The 17,984-nt window shown below is 36.3% G+C and overlaps 1 protein-coding gene across 4 annotated transcripts in view; it reads left to right on the top strand.

Annotated features, from left to right (window-relative positions):
* LOC137645763 (serine/threonine-protein kinase NIM1-like) overlaps positions 1–17,984 on the top strand; it is a 132,699-nt gene that overhangs the window by 105,496 nt on the left and 9,219 nt on the right. For all 4 annotated transcript variants that reach the window (XM_068378673.1, XM_068378670.1, XM_068378672.1 and 1 more), the window contains 3 exons: positions 11,806–11,962; positions 13,512–13,682; positions 15,296–15,382. In XM_068378673.1, coding sequence (XP_068234774.1) covers positions 11,806–11,962; positions 13,512–13,682; positions 15,296–15,382 — 415 coding nt within the window. The remainder of the gene's footprint in view (positions 1–11,805; positions 11,963–13,511; positions 13,683–15,295; positions 15,383–17,984) is intronic.

The raw sequence follows: 17,984 nt of genomic DNA, 5'->3' as shown, positions 1-17,984 counted from the left end.
CATTTCCTGGTCCATCATTCAGCCTTATAATATTATAACTGGTGGAAAACATTGTCTTTACTTTCTGTAACGTATGCCATACCCCATAATGACTAACCGAATGTATGAAGAATAAACATATAACTCGCACTTTTACGATGAATCTGGTTGTATCGGAGTCATGAATTTGAATAATTCAAAGGATTTATTCCTCTTGAAGAAAGCCAGGAAGTGTTTACTGTATATCTCCGGGGAAACACCACATCTATAAAAAATATGATATAATTTTCAGGTGACTTAGCTACATAAAAGCACACCCAGTCTCCCATGCAATTAATGTTTGAAGAGGTTTCCAACGTATTTGCGATGGTGGTAGCCTCCTCCCTGTATGACCCAAAGGTTATACCTCTCATATGATCAGGAGAAAATAAGCCTAGGTATTTCCCTAATTTGTCCACTCTCCCGCTTAGAGCTCTATCCTGCTCTCTTACATCTATCAGTCCTAAGCCCTCACATCACCATAAATAATTCTGTCCGCATCAATCGATAAAATACCCGTAGTAACATGATGACACGGGGCGTTATTACTGCTGTACTAAATGTTTATATTGATTATTTCCACTTATTGTAAAGCTTAATTAAAACATACGATATCGTTTCAGTGAAAACCTTTATTACTCATGTTTAACGAAAGCGAGGAAGTTCAACAGCCCCTAGTAAAGATAATATAAATTTCGATATGATGAGATATTTAGCCCCCTATGGCAAAGGCCTACCAAGAGAGTTTTACAATCATCTTTGAAACCAACATTTACTTCCAAATACATGTAAACAGACAATAATATTAACGATAGCTAAGCCAGAAAAGATCCCAGTAATCCAATTTCACTGACCAGTTGTGTTAGCAGATTACTAGAAAAAACGTGTAAATTATTGACTGAATTAGCGTTTACGTAGTAATAACATAATATCAGCCTCGCAATTTGGCTCACAAACATTGATTCTCCTTAGATTCTCTTCCACACTTGGAAAATTATATTCGTAAAGATTTGAATGAAAGAAAATCACAGTCGATTTAAGCAGGCGCTGAAGTTCAACATTTATGGAATTAACACTTAGTTCCAGCTATTACTAGATTTAGCAAGTATTGTCATGTATCTAATGGATTCTGTCAATCTGAGAATTCGATTAAAGCTGGCGAATGAGAGTTGAGTTATGAACGCGGATAAAGAGGGACATTTAAATAACTTAACAATACAGCAATCGAAGTCATGGATAGATCGTGTCACTCGTCATTATAACTCAATGGCTGTATTGAATCAGTCATTATTACCAAAGCCTTTATAATATATATTCATCTAGTCTCTCTATCAGACGTACGTTTGGTTCACATATTCCATACAAGATGACACTGGCACTAATTGATACGAGACACTTACAGGGGATTATACAAGGAAACTATTATTCTATTATTCTTCCACAATGCAAATGTAAATAGTATACATATCACCATTAACGGAAGTACCATTTATAATATAAATGCACCATTCCCGGAGAAAGTTATGCAGGCATATTATGAATTTCCGAAGGAAATTAGCATAGACCATGAGAATATCATATCCCTGAATAGTTTTACGGAGAGGAGAACCATTGTTTAAATTTAATTTCGTACATGAGGATCTGACAAAAGCTCTACCAGTAAGAGAAGTCTGCCAGTATGCGAATCCTTTTAAAATTTAGTACAGCAGTAATAACGCCCCGTGTCATCATGTTACTACGGGTATTTTATCGATTGATGCGGACAGAATTATTTATGGTGATGTGAGGGCTTAGGACTGATAGATGTAAGAGAGCAGGATAGAGCTCTAAGCGGGAGAGTGGACAAATTAGGGAAATACCTAGGCTTATTTTCTCCTGATCATATGAGAGGTATAACCTTTGGGTCATACAGGGAGGAGGCTACCACCATCGCAAATACGTTGGAAACCTCTTCAAACATTAATTGCATGGGAGACTGGGTGTGCTTTTATGTAGCTAAGTCACCTGAAAATTATATCATATTTTTTATAGATGTGGTGTTTCCCCGGAGATATACAGTAAACACTTCCTGGCTTTCTTCAAGAGGAATAAATCCTTTGAATTATTCAAATTCATGACTCCGATACAACCAGATTCATCGTAAAAGTGCGAGTTATATGTTTATTCTTCATACATTCGGTTAGTCATTATGGGGTATGGCATACGTTACAGAAAGTAAAGACAATGTTTTCCACCAGTTATAATATTATAAGGCTGAATGATGGACCAGGAAATGCTACTCTGGTTGGAGAAAAAAGAGCGATTAAATATAAAGAATGCATCAGAATGAGGGATGCTTATTGACATTTCTAAGTTTAATTATTACAAATAGTCTTAATAGGGTATGTCCCTGGTTGGCGCAAGTTCATTTATATCCATGACAGGCGAGTTAATCTTTATTTTCTTTTTTTATTCATTTATTAATTAGGGGCGTAAATTATTCATAGGATTAATTCATTCCTTAGTTGAGCTGTCGTCATGAGTTTCACGTGTTAATTGTTTCATTCTTTAGCATCGTAGGAGAATTCTGAACCCACACATCGGTTATTTTCTATTTGACTATGATTAATTATATGTATATTTATATAAATATGTACTAAGTATAAGTAGGAGAAATGAGAAATACATGCATATAAAAAAAAATTAGTCTGGTTGTATATCACATAAAATAAAATACTACGAAAAGATTCCATTTCTGATTTTATTAACCAGAGAGTTCATCTATTTTGAGATAAATTACTAGGGGCGAGGCTTCTTATCATAATCAAGAGAAAATGACACATAGACGTTCAGTCATGTGGGTGTTATCGTATCAAATATCGTGGCTTATCATCATCACGAGAAATATGACAAATCGTCACGAGGAGAGACATTCCTAAATCTGTTTATTCAGGTGTTATCGTATCAAAGAAAGATAATAGGATAAGCAATTAAATTTACCAACACTGCTAACAACAACAACAACAACAACAACAACAATAATAATAATAATAATAATAATAATAATAATAATAATAATAATAATAATAATAATAATGAATATTGTAATAACTTTACTAACAATAATTTCAAAACATAACGATAATTTTAATAATTTCCATAATTATTTAAGTTTGAATGATGGATTCGTATTATTATTATTATTATTATTATTATTTTTATTGTTATTATTATTATTATTATTATTATTATTATTATTATTATTATTATTGTACTGGGTTGCTCAAGGATAGTCATTATTCATAACAGTTGTTTATTGTTGACAAGAATTTTCAACCTGAAGTACATATTCCAGGTAATACAAAATAATATAATGCCACCAGCTATAAAAATCTTGAATTCCCCCGATTTAATCAATAATAATAATAATGGGTATTGTAATAAACAATAATTTCAAAATATAACGATAACTTTAATAATTCCCATAATAACTATTTAAGATTGAATGATAGACTCGTAGTTAGGTATTATTTCACTCACTTGATGGGTTAGCTTAGGTTAGGTTAGGTTCAAGATTGAATGGTTAGGTTAGGTTAGGTTAGGTTTGGGTTGGGTTAGGTTAGGTTAGGTTACGGTTAGTTAGGTATTATTTCACTCACTTGATGGGTTAGGTTACGGTTAGTTAGGTATTATTTCACTCACTTGATGGGTTAGGTTAGGTTAGGTTTAAGATTGAATGGTTAGGTTAGGTTAGGGTTAGGTTAGGTTTAAGATTGAATGGTTGGGTTAGGTTAGGTTAGGTTAGGCTAGAGAGGTTAGGTTAGGTTAGGTTAGAGAGAGAGAGAGAGAGAGAGAGAGAGAGAGAGAGAGAGAGAGATTTGTTAAGGGTAGTCAATGAGGTTAAGAGAAGGGGGGTGGAGTTAGGTTAGAGATAGCCAGTGGGGTTAAGGGAGGGGCTGGAGTTAGGTTAGGGGGGCACCCTTGTAGATCGATTTCCTTATCGCATTATGGATCAGAATCCGGCTGTTTTCCCTACTGGGATCGAGCGATTCTTTTTTAAATATTGGTGATAACAGGTCTGTTTTTTTTTTTTATTAAAGGTTTGAATAGTAGTGTTGATAAGATTTTGTATACTGTTTGGATATATTTTTAGAATTAATTTAATATTGTTAAATTACAAGATGGCACAGTTTAATATCCAAGAGTTTTTGAATAACCTAATTGTTCAGGAATTGTCAGAAGCTAATATAACTAAAGCTCAGGGGCTCTCTATCTTAATGTCATGTGGCAGCCATGCAACGAGTGGAATGATTAAACCCTAAATCAAGTGTTTAGCCTTAGAAGCCTTGATAAACTTGGGAAAGTTTTTGAAAGAAAATATTGTAGCAGCTCGTGAATTGTTGGAGGAGGGTGAGGAAGAATTTTTACCGAAGCAAGGACCAGTTGACCCACAAACTGAATGGATGGAAGCAGATAGGGATGTAGAGGCTGAGATTCGACGAATTACAGCGGAGGAAAATTTTCTCAAGTTGAATATGATGGCAGGACGAGAAGAAGAAGAGAGAGAAGAAAAACGACTTGCGAAGGAAATGGAAGCAACACGGGAAGAAAGAGAGGCAGAATGAGGATAAAAAGAATGAGAATAAGCCCGAGATATTGCAAGACATGAGAGAGAGATGGAATCAAGGGAAATCACAAGACGAGAAGAAAAAGAGAGAAGACAGGAAGAAAAAGAGATGGAGCTGTTGAACGCCCGTGCGCAGTCGGTAACGCAGACCGAGGCAGGCCCTGCTAAGCACGATCCAGTGTTTAATGTGTCGGAAGCCCAGATGTTAATTCCAAGGCTTACAGAAGAGGCCCCAGATGAGTTCTTCGATCATTTGGAAATGGTCGCATCAATGATGAAATGGCCAGAAGATGAATGGTCTGTGTTATTGCAGAGTATTCTTTTTGGGAAAGGCCGCAGTGCTTACTTATCCTTATCTCAGGGCCAGAGGAAGGAGTATCAAGAAGTGAAGAGGAGCGTTCTGCAAGTGTATCACATGACCCCTGAATATTATAATGAAAGGTTCCTAAGTTTGAGAAAGGACGAGAAAATTACTATCAGGGATTACGCTTATGTGGTACGACGATGTTTTAAGAGATAAACAGAGGCTGCTAACGTAAAGGAGATGGCTGATTTGGAAGAATTAACAAACGTATTTGAGAGAGAGAAGTGAAGAACCTTGATAAAGCTGCTTTGCTGAGTGAAGATTTTAATATTATTAGTCGTAGACCCTCCTAGGGCATGAAGTTTCAACTGTCGTTCTGACCAAGTGTCAAATATTTGCCAAATCATGGAATCTAGTTCAGTAATAACCACGTGAACAAGTTCAACAGTTACAACAGAAGTAGCACTGGTACTATCCCTAAGCAGAATGTGATAATACCATAGCAACCATCGTCGAATTGTCCTCCTTCAAGTATCGTGAACGACGTGCAGAAAGTTGATATTGTCTGTTTGAAGTGTGGCAAGAGAGGCCTTATCAGTAAGGAATGTTGGTCGAACCAACCGAAAGCAGTCGCCCAAGTGGTTAAGAATAATTAGACTTCACAGAATGCAAAGACGGAGAAGCAATCGGGAAAGGATGAAGAGGAAAATAAACCAGCCAGCGTTTACACGACAAACAGGACGAACCCAAACAGCGTGAATGCCTTTAAACCATATATTTATGAAGGTATGTTAGCAGCAATAGACTGGAGTGAGAGAACCCCAGTCAGGATATTGCACGACACAGGTTGTAACCATAGTGTAGTGGTACAAGGAGTACACCCGTTGGTGGAACAGTCTCTCACAGAGGACTCGGTTATTTTGAAGGGAATAGGGGGTGAGGAGCATACCCCTATTTGCCGTTTAAAACTGTCATGTGAGTTGGTGACAGAAAATTTTGACTTTGCAGTAAAGGATTCATTGGCTGTCGAAGGAGGAGACGTCCTGCTGGGTAATGAGGTTGGCGGGGCGCCGTTCGTGCCTTGTTCCATTGTAACGGAGAAACATTTGAAGTTTAGGAGCTAAGTGTGCTAACTGTCTTGTGAACACTTATAATAAAGTGAGTAAAAGTGAATATGATACCATGTGCCCACTGATGAAAAAGACTATAACCGTAAAACACCAATCTCCTTCGCTTGACGGAGAGACTTTGTTAAAAAAAAAAGGAAAAAAGACGTAAAGAAAGAAAGTGGAATAGGTTAAACACTGAAAGTACCTGGGTAGTATACAAAACTGCTGCATGTCAATATAACTACCTACTAAGAAGGAAAAAAAGTGAATACTATAAGAGAAAGATCCTCGAAGCAGCAACAGACATAAATAAGTTATATCGTCTCCCGAATGGTATAATGGGAATTTTAAAAGAAAAGAAGCTACCTGATGAATACAGTGACCAGGAACTAGCAAATCATTTTCTAGTATTCTTTAGAAACTAAATTGTAAATATAACCAGGTCACTTGTAAATACTCAACATCAGATTAATGATACACCAGGCACACAGACAAAATTAATACGATTTAACAACATAACACAAGATGACATCATCAGAATTATCAAGAGAGCGAAGAAAACAAAATGCGCGATCGATCCTATGCTAATATCTGAAGTAATTTGAGAGAGAGACTTTTCTGGTCTAGCTGAAATAATAATGAGAATAGCAAATGCAAGCATTGATGAATGTAAGTTTCCTAAATATGAGCAAATGGCTATAGTCACACCAGTTCTGAAAAATGCACTGGACTACCAGGAACTGAGCTCATATAGACCTATTTCAAATCTATCCTTTTTCTCAAAAGTGCTTGATATGTAATTCTTGAACAACTTGTCAGCCACTTAGAAGTAATAGAAGCTTTGACTGACAACCAATCTGCTTACAGAAAACTATACTCTACGGAGACAGCCATCTGCTCTGTGGTAAATAATATGCTAGAAATGATGGATGAAAATAAATGTGGTATCTTAATACTGCTCGATCTCAGTGCTGCTTTTGATACAGTTGCGCATGAACTGCTACTAAATGATCTACGGTCCATTGGCATGGAAGATCAAGCCTTCGAATACCTAAAAGATTACCTAGTGGTAGAAATTACTGTGTACAAATTGGAAACTCTTATTCATAATATGAACCCTTAAACAGAGGGGTACCCCAGGGAAGTGTACTTGGCCCAATCTTATTCTGCATCTATACTATTGGTCTATCAAAAATGCTACAAAGGCATGGCGTGAAGTTTAAACTATTTGCAGATGACACACAATTTTACTTCTCCATAAATGATATACATGACACTACTGAAATTCTAAACCGAATCCTTGATAGTATTAAAGAATGGATACCATTTAAACAACTAAAACTAAATGAGAACAAAACTGAATTCATGGTGGTGGGCAAGAGAAACAGCATGAGAATCTTACGTGATATTTAAATGAACATAAATAATGACTCGGTGCCGATATCTAGTAAAGTTCGGGATCTAAGTGTATTTCTTGACTGTAACCTGTCTCTAAATTCCCAAATAAATAATGTAATAAAAATTGCTGGTTATCATCTAAGAAATATTGCGTTTATAAAAAAGTACCTGGACGAAAATTCTGTAAAGAAACTTGTGATAAACTGTGTTATGACCAGGATTGACTACTGCAACTCTATCTATTACAATTTACCAAAAGTGCAACTTAAGAAATTACAAAACATAATAAGCAGAGGAGCAAGACTGATAAAAAAGGTGTCCCACCTAGAGAAAGGATCACCCCTATACTAATTGATTTACATTGGCTGCCGATTAAAGCGAGAATTCAATTTAAAGTATAATAACCCACCAAGTTATCAGAACCAGGCGTCCATAATACTTAAGAGAACTGCTACATATTGCGCAGCAAACTAATCGTGTCGACATGAGAATAGTTACAGATGGCTTTAAACTATTGGAACCTAGATATATGTCTACTGTAGGCTCCAGAGCCTTTGAATATGCAGCCCCAAGACTATATAATAAGCTCCCACGAAACATTCAGATGATTGAGGACATTAAGGCTTTCAAGAGGAAACTGAAGACTTTCTTATTTCATGAGTCTTTTGACAGTGACAATATAACAGTAAATGAACAATACGCGATATGAAATGTTAAATACTCTGAACGAAGAAGGTAAAACGACAGTGGAGGTCCTGTAGAGAGTGGGGTTCCCCTGCTGTATGGGACCAGAAAGCAGCCATCAAAGTAAAGTAAGCAAGTCCTACGACTGAACTCTAGAAGGACTCCCCGTATCTGTTTCATAGTTGTGTTACAACTAGGTGTATGAAAAAGAAAGTGGCTGAGGAAAAAGAAGAAAAAGAAATCGCAGCAATAAACTGGGAGGATTTGTTTTCCGAAGAAGAAGATTCTCTTGATGGTACGCAAGAAGAGAACTCCTGCGTAGGCCTGAGCGAAGAGGAACGACAGGCGAGAGGACAAGAGGACAAAGAAGAAATGGACTTGAAAGAAATAGAAAATTCAACATTAGAAGTAGGACAAGTGAGTAAGGAAAGGCTGACAGGATTGCAACGGAAGGATGCGACGTTGACAGAGTTATTGTACCTTGGGGTGGACGAGACGGAGGCACAGCAGTTTCCGACCTGTTAATATCTTAAGGATGGGTTGCTTATGAGGAAGTATATGCTCCCGATATCCCTGGAAATGCCGAATGGGGGATATATCATCATATATCAATTCCCGCACCGCTGAAAAGACAGGTGATCGCTGCCACGCATTAGATGGGACATATGGGGACAAGGAAGACGACAGAGAAAATAATGAAACACTTTTTCTGGCCTGGCATGCATGAGGACATGAGCCAGTTTTGCCCTGCATGTCACGTATGTCCAATGGCTGGAAAGCCGAACGAGTACGTTAAGAAAGCTCCTTTACCCCCGATAAGAGTGCCAGGAGAACCCTTCACCAAGGGAAATGATCGACATTGTTGGACCTTTACCAAGGACGAAAAAAGGTCATGAATATATGTTAACCTTGATGTGTCCAGTAACGAGATACCCAGAAGCCATACCCATCAGGAACATCAGTGCCAAAATAATCGCCAAGAAGTTACTAGACTTTTTTACTAAGTTTGGTATACCGTAAATCATTCAAAGTGACCGAGGAACGAATTTCACGTCAAAATTATTTCAAGTCGTAATGAAACTGTTGGTTATAAAACAACAGCTATCAATTGCTAATCATCCTGAGACCCAAGGTGCATTAGAGAGGTTTCATCAAACTTTAAAAAGTATGTTAACGAAGTTCCGGAACGAAACAGGGAATGATGTTATTCGAGGTACGTAATGATTATCAAGAAAGCATTGATGTAGCCGAAGAAAATGGTATCTGGACGAGAAGTACGAGGACCGAGTAAAATGTTTGCAGAAAAATAGAAGGAGCGAGAGGAAACGGATGGAGAATATGTCAAGAATTTGAGGAAAAAGATCAGCGAAATAAGGAAATTTTCCCTAGAAGGCATGAAGACAACGAGTCAAAGACGAACGAAGAAAAGGTTTGGTAAGAAGAGTACAAACAGACAGGTTGCAGGACCCTTCAGCAAAGGACCAAAGAAAATTTTGGCAGGAAAAGGGAAGGATCGAGAGGAAAAGGACGAAGGAAATGTCAAGAATTTGAGGAAAGGAATCGGCGAGTTAAGGAAATTTTCCCTAGAAGACGTGAAAATGAGTCAAGGACGGACGAAGAAAAGGTTTGGTATGAAGAGCACGAACAGACAGGTTGTGGTAGGACGTCAGGTATTGGTCTATTCATTAAAAAGAAGTTTCCCTCTCGCCAACGAGTTCCCAGAACCATTCCAGATTTTGGAGAAGAGCAGTGACTGGACCTACGTTATCGAGATACTAGGAAAAGGGAAAAATCTGAGGAAGGCCATGTCAACTTTGAAACCAATACTTTAAGCATCGGATTTCAACAAGAAATTCCCTATCCAAGTGGATGCATCGGATAACGGGATTGGAGCTGTCTTATAGCAAGAATGTAAGGAAGGAATTCTTCTTCCTGTGTGTTTTAGGTCATTGAAGCTGAAAAAGCATCAGTGAGCCTACTCGACAGTTGAGAAAGAATTACTAGCGTTAGTCAAAGCGATAAACAAGTTCGAGGTCTATGTTTGACCACAAAATGAAGAGATTATAGTGTATTCAGATCATAGTCCTTTAACTTTTCTGAATAAGATGAAAAAATAATAATCAAAGGTTAACAAGGTGGTCATTATGTTTGCAACCGTGTTGTAGTAATGTAAAGCATATATCAAGTAAAGATAACGTTGTTGCTGATTATTTATCTCGGGCTGAATGGATGGATTCAGGCCCAGAATAAATAATCTCTTTTTGGGGGAGCTATCTTAGGAAGCTGGTCTAGTGTAGAGTAAATAAAATAGTCAGCTCTTAAGATCAGTTCTTCTCATGTAGAAGTAAGTTTATTATGTAAATTATGTATGACCTTTGTCGTTAATTTCATTGTATTCTTTATTCAAGTTAGTAGGCTATATGTAAATTTACGTTATTTTTAAGAATTAACCTTTTATTTCACGTATTTTTGTTACGAAATCTTACGTAAACTGTTTGAGAGTGTTATGTGAACATATGAAATATGAACAAAGGCTTATGTAATATCTTTTATATTTTTATGAGGTATTGTGTCATGTTTGAGAGAAAATACACAATTGTTTTGGGTACCTTGTGCTTTGGAATTTTTGCGAAAAACCTAGTGATAGGATAACATTTTTCTTTTTTCAGGGACAAAGGGTGGGCAGAGCTAGTTGTCTGTAGTGATAGGATAACATTTTTCTTTTTTCAGGGACAAAGGGTGGGCAGAGCTAGTTGTCTGTAGTGATAGGATAACATTTTTCTTTTTTCAGGGAGAAAGGGTGGGCAGAGCTAGTTGTCTGAGAGAAACTGTTTCCCATTAATCCCAGAAATGTTCTCTTGTACATGTAAATTATTCTAGGAACAATTCACTCCGTCGCCAAAAATAACCATGGCAGATAACAACATAAAAATTGGTATGGACAAAATAGATATCTATCCCACAAATCCCTGAAAATTTCATTTAGACATGTAAAGTATTTTACGAGTAATCTACGTAGCCGCCAAAAATCGGCCTCCTGCGGATATCAAAAGATTCTTACTGTGACTTTTCTATGGCAAGTATCAAAACGAAAATTGACAAGACTAGTTCACATAACGTCCATTAATCCCTGTAAAAATTATTTGGATATCTGTAAAATTCTAGGAGTAGTTTGCTCCTCCTCATTGATTTTTTACCAAAAAGTCGTCATTTACAAACAAAAGTGACTGCCAGGGCATGCCTATAGCAGGTATGAACATGATAATTGGCAGAAACAAAGCTTTTATATATATATATATATATATATATATATATATATATATATATATATATATATATATATATATATATATATATATATATATATATATATGTGTGTGTGTGTGTGTGTGTGTGTGTGTGTGTGTATGTATGTATGTATGTATGTATAATCCTTTAAAATCTCATTTGAATATATTTATTGGTAGGCTATATGAATTATTGACTCCGTCGCAGAAAATATCAGATGCTCCCCCCTCCTTCGCTCCAAATTCTATGGTTAGGGAATGACTGAGCTACGGGTTGGGTGTGGTACCTTAGAAAAATTGGCATTTCATATAAGGTCCCTCACTTCGTTCGAGACAAAAAATTTTGAACAATAATAATAATAATAATAATAATAATAATAATAATTTCAAAATTTCCAGGTTATTTGAAGTCGTGGAGACGTTATCTCGCATCCACTTGGTCCTCGAGTTTGCGCCAGGCGGGGAACTCTTCAATCGAATAACGGCCGATGGACGCTTGACTGAACACGACTCTGCTAAAGTGTTCACGCAAGTGCTGGCCGCTATCACTTATTTGGTGAGTGAGTCTACTGTAGCTGTTGTATCCGGTGTTTTAACTGACTCATGTCTGTATCCTCAGTTAGTACACCTGTAGGCGTAAATACAACACCTGTCTGTAAGGATGTCGCATGTGTTGGCATTAAAGCTTGCCGTTAAGATAATTTTACTGGTAAGATAGCTGAAGTTTCGATTAAATAGAGAGAGAGAGAGAGAGAGAGAGAGAGAGAGAGAGAGAGAGAGAGAGAGAGAGAGAGAGAGAGAGAGAGAGAGGTTGCATATGTTTAAAACGAACGTTTTTAAGAGCTAGATATTTTAGCATGCTAAAGTAATCGGAGAAGGATTGCCCTTTTTAAAATAAGCATAGGTTGACGATTAAAAGAGAGTTGCCTTGTATAAAACAATTTTTAAATACAGTCAGGTTTTTTGAGAGTTTAATTATCAAAGTTCTTTTGTGGATCAGAGATCAGTTTTTAAGAAGATAACATGGTAAATAAAAGGATAGTTAGATAGTATTTCCACTGTCAGTGAAATGACATCTTCATACGGCTGCAGATTTCAGTTTTAATGTTTTCTGTCTGTTGACACAGAATTATTCATAATATTTACAATGCTTTTCATTCTATTCTGTGGATATATTTTCAATGGACCCCTACATTAAGGGATCGGTTGCCTGATGCGTCCCTTCTAATGCCTATTCCACCAAACCTCTCCTCTCCATAGTATCCTTCACCTTATCTGGCCATCTAATTCTCCGCCTCCCCCTCGATCTTCTCCCCCAGACAGATTCCTTCCAAGCCCTGTTCGCTAAGCGAACAGGGCTTGGAAGGAATCTGTCTGGGGAAGAAGGAAGCGAACTTCGCTTCCTTCCCACTATTGATCCTCAACACGTGTCCACACCAACTCAATCGTGCTACTTATATCACCTCTGTAATTTTCACAACACCTGCCATTCTTTTTATTTCATAATTTTCAAGCAGTGCTATATCAATAATCCACCTCAGCATTCTCGATATTCCCTTAATCTACCTCAACATTCTATATTTTCAACGGCAATATGATATGATTTTAGACTCAGAAAAGGAAGAGTTGAAAGGCGGTGGTGACGCTAATACATTTTCTGGTCTTTGTAGTTTATTATTGCACATATTTGTAACAAATTTCCATTATTGTTCATATACACACACACACACACACACATATATATATATATATATATATATATATATATATATATATATATATATATATACATATACACACACACACACACACACATATATATATATATATATATATATATATATATATATATATATATATATATATATATATATATATGTATGTATATATATATATATATATATATATATATATATATATATATATATATATATATATATATATATATATACATATATATAATTTTAAGTTAAACATGGTTGTTCCACAGGCATTCCTGTTTTGTTACCAATGATTATGCCTACTTATTGTATGGTTCATGCTATAACCGATTATTTTGCATTGTTGCTGTTTCTGATGGATTAATGATTTCTATCTTTGCGCAGCACGGTCTTTCCATTATTCACCGAGATATCAAAGCAGAAAACGTGTTTATAGCGGGCCCAGGAATAGTCAAATTAGGAGACTTCGGCTTCTCGACGCGCGTGACGTCGCTGGCTCAGCAGCTAAGCACTTTCTGTGGCTCTCCGCCTTACGCGGCTCCAGAACTTTATAAGGTTTGTTCACGTTTCTCTCTTCGTAGCGTTGTTTCATTATCCACCCATCTTCCAATGGCAACAATAGATAAAAGGGAGAAGGGTGAGACCTTAGGGCCTGAGCCTGAAATTAAATATGATAGTTTGTCCCGTTCGGAAATGCACATAATCTTTATTTGGAAATGTTAATCTGTTCTTTCCCCGTCTAGCTTATCTTATCTATGTCTATACCATATGCATAAAAATTCCAATATGATAAATTAGTTGGCAGAATCTACATGTAGACCCACCTTAATAAATGTAATAGGCCAGTTAGGTTCTCTGAGTTTCTTAGTCCATAACACTAATTCTCTGCAGTTTTCTTGGCTGTCCTGGAACTGTGTACAATATCCCAACGCAGTAGGCTACATTTATTAAATAGTTAATTCAAATAGAATGACAGCAAGAAAGGACATCGAAGCCGATTTTTTTTCCTGTAGGCATCTTCTGATCCTAAATGTTGAAGTTGAAATGGACACTGTATTAGAATTACTATATATATATATATATATATATATATATATATATATATATATATATATATATATATATATATATATATATATATATATATATATATATATGTGTGTGTGTGTGTGTGTGTGTATATATATATATATATATATATATATATATATATATATATATATATATATATATATATATATATATATATATATATATATATATATATATGCCTACCTAAAAGTAAATGCAGACTGTCAAAAAGGTAATCCAATTGAATGCAAATCAACTCCCCATTAGGTATTTTGTTCGCTTATGTTAAAAGTTTTCTTTATTGATCGACTGTTGAAGGACTCTACCATACTAATGTTTTGGGAGGTCGGGAGAGAAACGTATCAGTATTTGAATATGATTCTGTTATCCTCTTATTATGAGGAGAAAGACAAATCTTCTACATATCAAGAAAATTTCTGTCTGGGAGCGAATGTAGGTTATATCTGATGAAAAGGACTGTGTGCTTTCTTATGGGCTAAGTTTTGTGTCGATGTTTGCGTAATGTGAGCGTAAAGTTTGATATTACCATGTGAGTGCCTTACTTTTGGAGCCACTGGTACTAGGTGAGTGTCAGGATTGGGATGGCAATAGTATCAAGTCAGTGCTAGGGTTTAGTAGGCAATAGTTTACGTCTACTACCTGGATTTGAAGGGCATTAGTACTAGATCATTTCCATAACTTGGAGGCCAACGGTATCAGTTTAGTGTCAGCATTGGGATTGAAATAATGCAAGGCTATTGTCAGATTTTGAATAACAATAGTACCAGCTGAATGCCAGAATATGGATGGCAATAGTAACTGATCAGTATTATGATTTTTATGACTAGTACAAACCAGTGGTGGACTACAAATGCCGAAGTTGACAGGTCAGTGCCAGGATTAAGATTGTTCTAATGCCAGGATGGTTCCAAGAATTGGCTGGTTTTATGCCAGGCCATTGCCAGATTCAGGATGGCACATGTACCAGGTCATTGCCAGTATTTCAGGGCCATTTTTATTTGTATTTGCTAGGTTTCAATAATCTATAGCATTAAGCACTATATTTCACGGTTAATCAAAACTATTCTGTTTTCCAGGATGAATCCTATCAAGGTCCAGCTGTAGATATTTGGGCACTCGGCGTTCTCCTGTTCTTCATACTCACAGCTGATATGCCTTTCAAGGTAAATTGATTAATCTTGCTTTATATAGAGACCGACCTGATGTTTGTAATGCCTAGAAACATTGAAATAATCCGGGATACGGTAATAGTTAAAGTCAGAATTCAGGAAAACCACTTTAATGACAACGAGCATTATGAAGAAAGAAGAAAAAAAAAGAACACTGTGATAAGTCTAAATTCTTTTTTGTTAAGTAATTTGTAAAAATTGCAGCTTTATTGCGCTTGAAATGTAATTGTAAACCTCAAAGGTTACTTATGCTCTACAAAGTACTCAGTTTTAAACAGGGATAAATTGGCGAGCTTTTTTTTTTTTCTTTTTGAGCTTTCTCATATCTAAAGGCATGTTTGGTAAATTTCTCCATATTTGTCTGAGTTGTAGGCTGTCTTTTGAATATTACACGTAATAGTCCATGGGCCAGAAAGTGAAACCCTCCCCCACCCTAGGGAATTTTCACGATTTCCCTAGTTTTCTTCCTTAGGGTGTTTCCAAACATAAATGCGGTAAAAATGCAAAATTATCACTTTTTGTACAAACCGCACGCCAAATTTTCACATTTTCAGCCGCACTGACTTTGTGTCACGTTATTGGCTCTAACCTCCTTAATATCCAAACAATGGTATATAATTATGTCCATAACTAATGATTATTACGTATCCCAGGGCCATTATGTACCCCCTACTCTTAATTTTTGTTCGAAAATGGGCACGTGTAACTAGTTGCTACTGATACTGATGAAATTGCTGAGGCATTTTGTTACATTTCTGTATTTGATTTTGTACATAATCTTATTCAGAATGCTGCATATCAGTTTCGTTCACTAATTTCTCAAAATGTATGAATTAAGTGACAATAATCAATTGATTGTATAATGGCCACATATTTTTATCGATACCTACTTTGTAGGGAACGCTTCGTAATATATTCTGTAAATCGTGACATATCTGCATTATTTTGGCACCAATTAAATGCTTGCAGCATATACAACTAAGCTTGATGATGTAAAGTTAATCTGTTACTAAAATCCATTATCTAAATTGCTGATACGTATCCCCCACCCCTTAAAAATAGTCCAAATTTCAATTGACGGAACTTTGTTCTACCCTCATCTTCCCTATCATCTCTACTTTCTGGTACCAAATAGCAACAAAACAATTTATCGTTATGATTTATTACATAAAAGAGTATTTTACTAACATTTAAAGAATGAGATTATACCGCTTGGACGTTATTCACTGTAAAGTGGCCACCACATACTTATATCATGAATATGCATTCACAAACATAGTAAATATGACTAAAACTATAAATGTAGGATACTACCTATTGCAGTGTGTCTGACTTTCATATCTAACAGGTGTCATTCACTGAGACAACCAAGAAAATCATTGATTAACAGTAGAATAAGATAAATGTAACCAAAATAAATGTCTCTTATAACTCAAACTGACAACTAATACCAACAAGTAAATGGTGAAGAGCTTGGAAATCTACATCTATGTTTGAAATTTGCGAAGTTATGTTCATATAAATATCATTATATGTGGAGTATGATGTCTTAGTTAGTTTCTCTTTGTCACTGGCAACAGACAACTACAGAAAAAAAAACTAGCTTGACAATTTACACATTGTATTCATGATTCTTCATCATAAATGATGTCAGCTACGTTGTTAACATCAATATCCTCTGTATCCAAATTGCCATCGCTGTCGGCTTTTCTTTCTGGCATGATATCAATGAGTTCCTGTGGCAGTATATCACCTTTGACCCAGTCAATCTGCAGTTGTCCTAAGTCATCAAGTTTCCAGCCTTTGCCTACTGGACTTGGTATATCTGGATATGGCACACTGGATGTATTCCAAACATATGCTTGGTAGTTGCATCTGAGGATATGCATGTGCAGGGATGACCTGCATGGTGGTAGCAAGCTCAGATCAATACCATCACAACTGGACAAAGTTTGGCCTTTCTTGGGCTGGAATTTTTGTCTAAACATATCATAGCGCAGCTTGTTTATGTCTTTGTAGTTGGCCTTTCCATACATACAGCAGACAAACTGTTCAAGTTGCTAGAGAGATTAATGCTGAATAGTATTCAGGATGGGCATCAATTGTCTTCTTTGATGTAAGTTTACCTCGGTGAATAAAGGCACTTGTTGTATCGCATCCTGTGAATGCATGAAAAGAGTACATGAGTTTACAGCAATTTGTACCATGTTTGCTAATAACAGCTCTCACATCAATTAGTCTTCTCTTGTTTGAAACGCCAGTATCAAATAACACAGACGGGTCAATATCTTGAGAAAACGTCAACAGCACTAGGAAGACATCAGTATCTGGTGAACAGACTACAATCACCTTTTCTGTACCAAATGATTTGGCAGCATGGGTGCAATGCAGAATGATCCGAGTATCTGCTTCCGCCTGTGAAGAAAATAGGTCCTGCACCTGCATGGTCTGAACAGTCAATCTATCCTCACTTGTAAGGAGAGTGCATTCTCCCTTATACAAAAAATGTATGTGTCTGTTATGTAATTTAGGGGCATATTTTTCTGTTTGCCATTCACACAACAAAAGTTTGATCAGTTGTTCTTTGTTTGAGTCA

This window comes from Palaemon carinicauda, chromosome 8, assembly GCF_036898095.1.
Source record: "Palaemon carinicauda isolate YSFRI2023 chromosome 8, ASM3689809v2, whole genome shotgun sequence".
Classification (NCBI taxonomy): Eukaryota; Metazoa; Arthropoda; class Malacostraca; order Decapoda; family Palaemonidae; genus Palaemon; species Palaemon carinicauda.
Note: the sequence above shows the minus strand (reverse complement) of the source record. Positions and strands in the feature narration are given on the sequence as shown.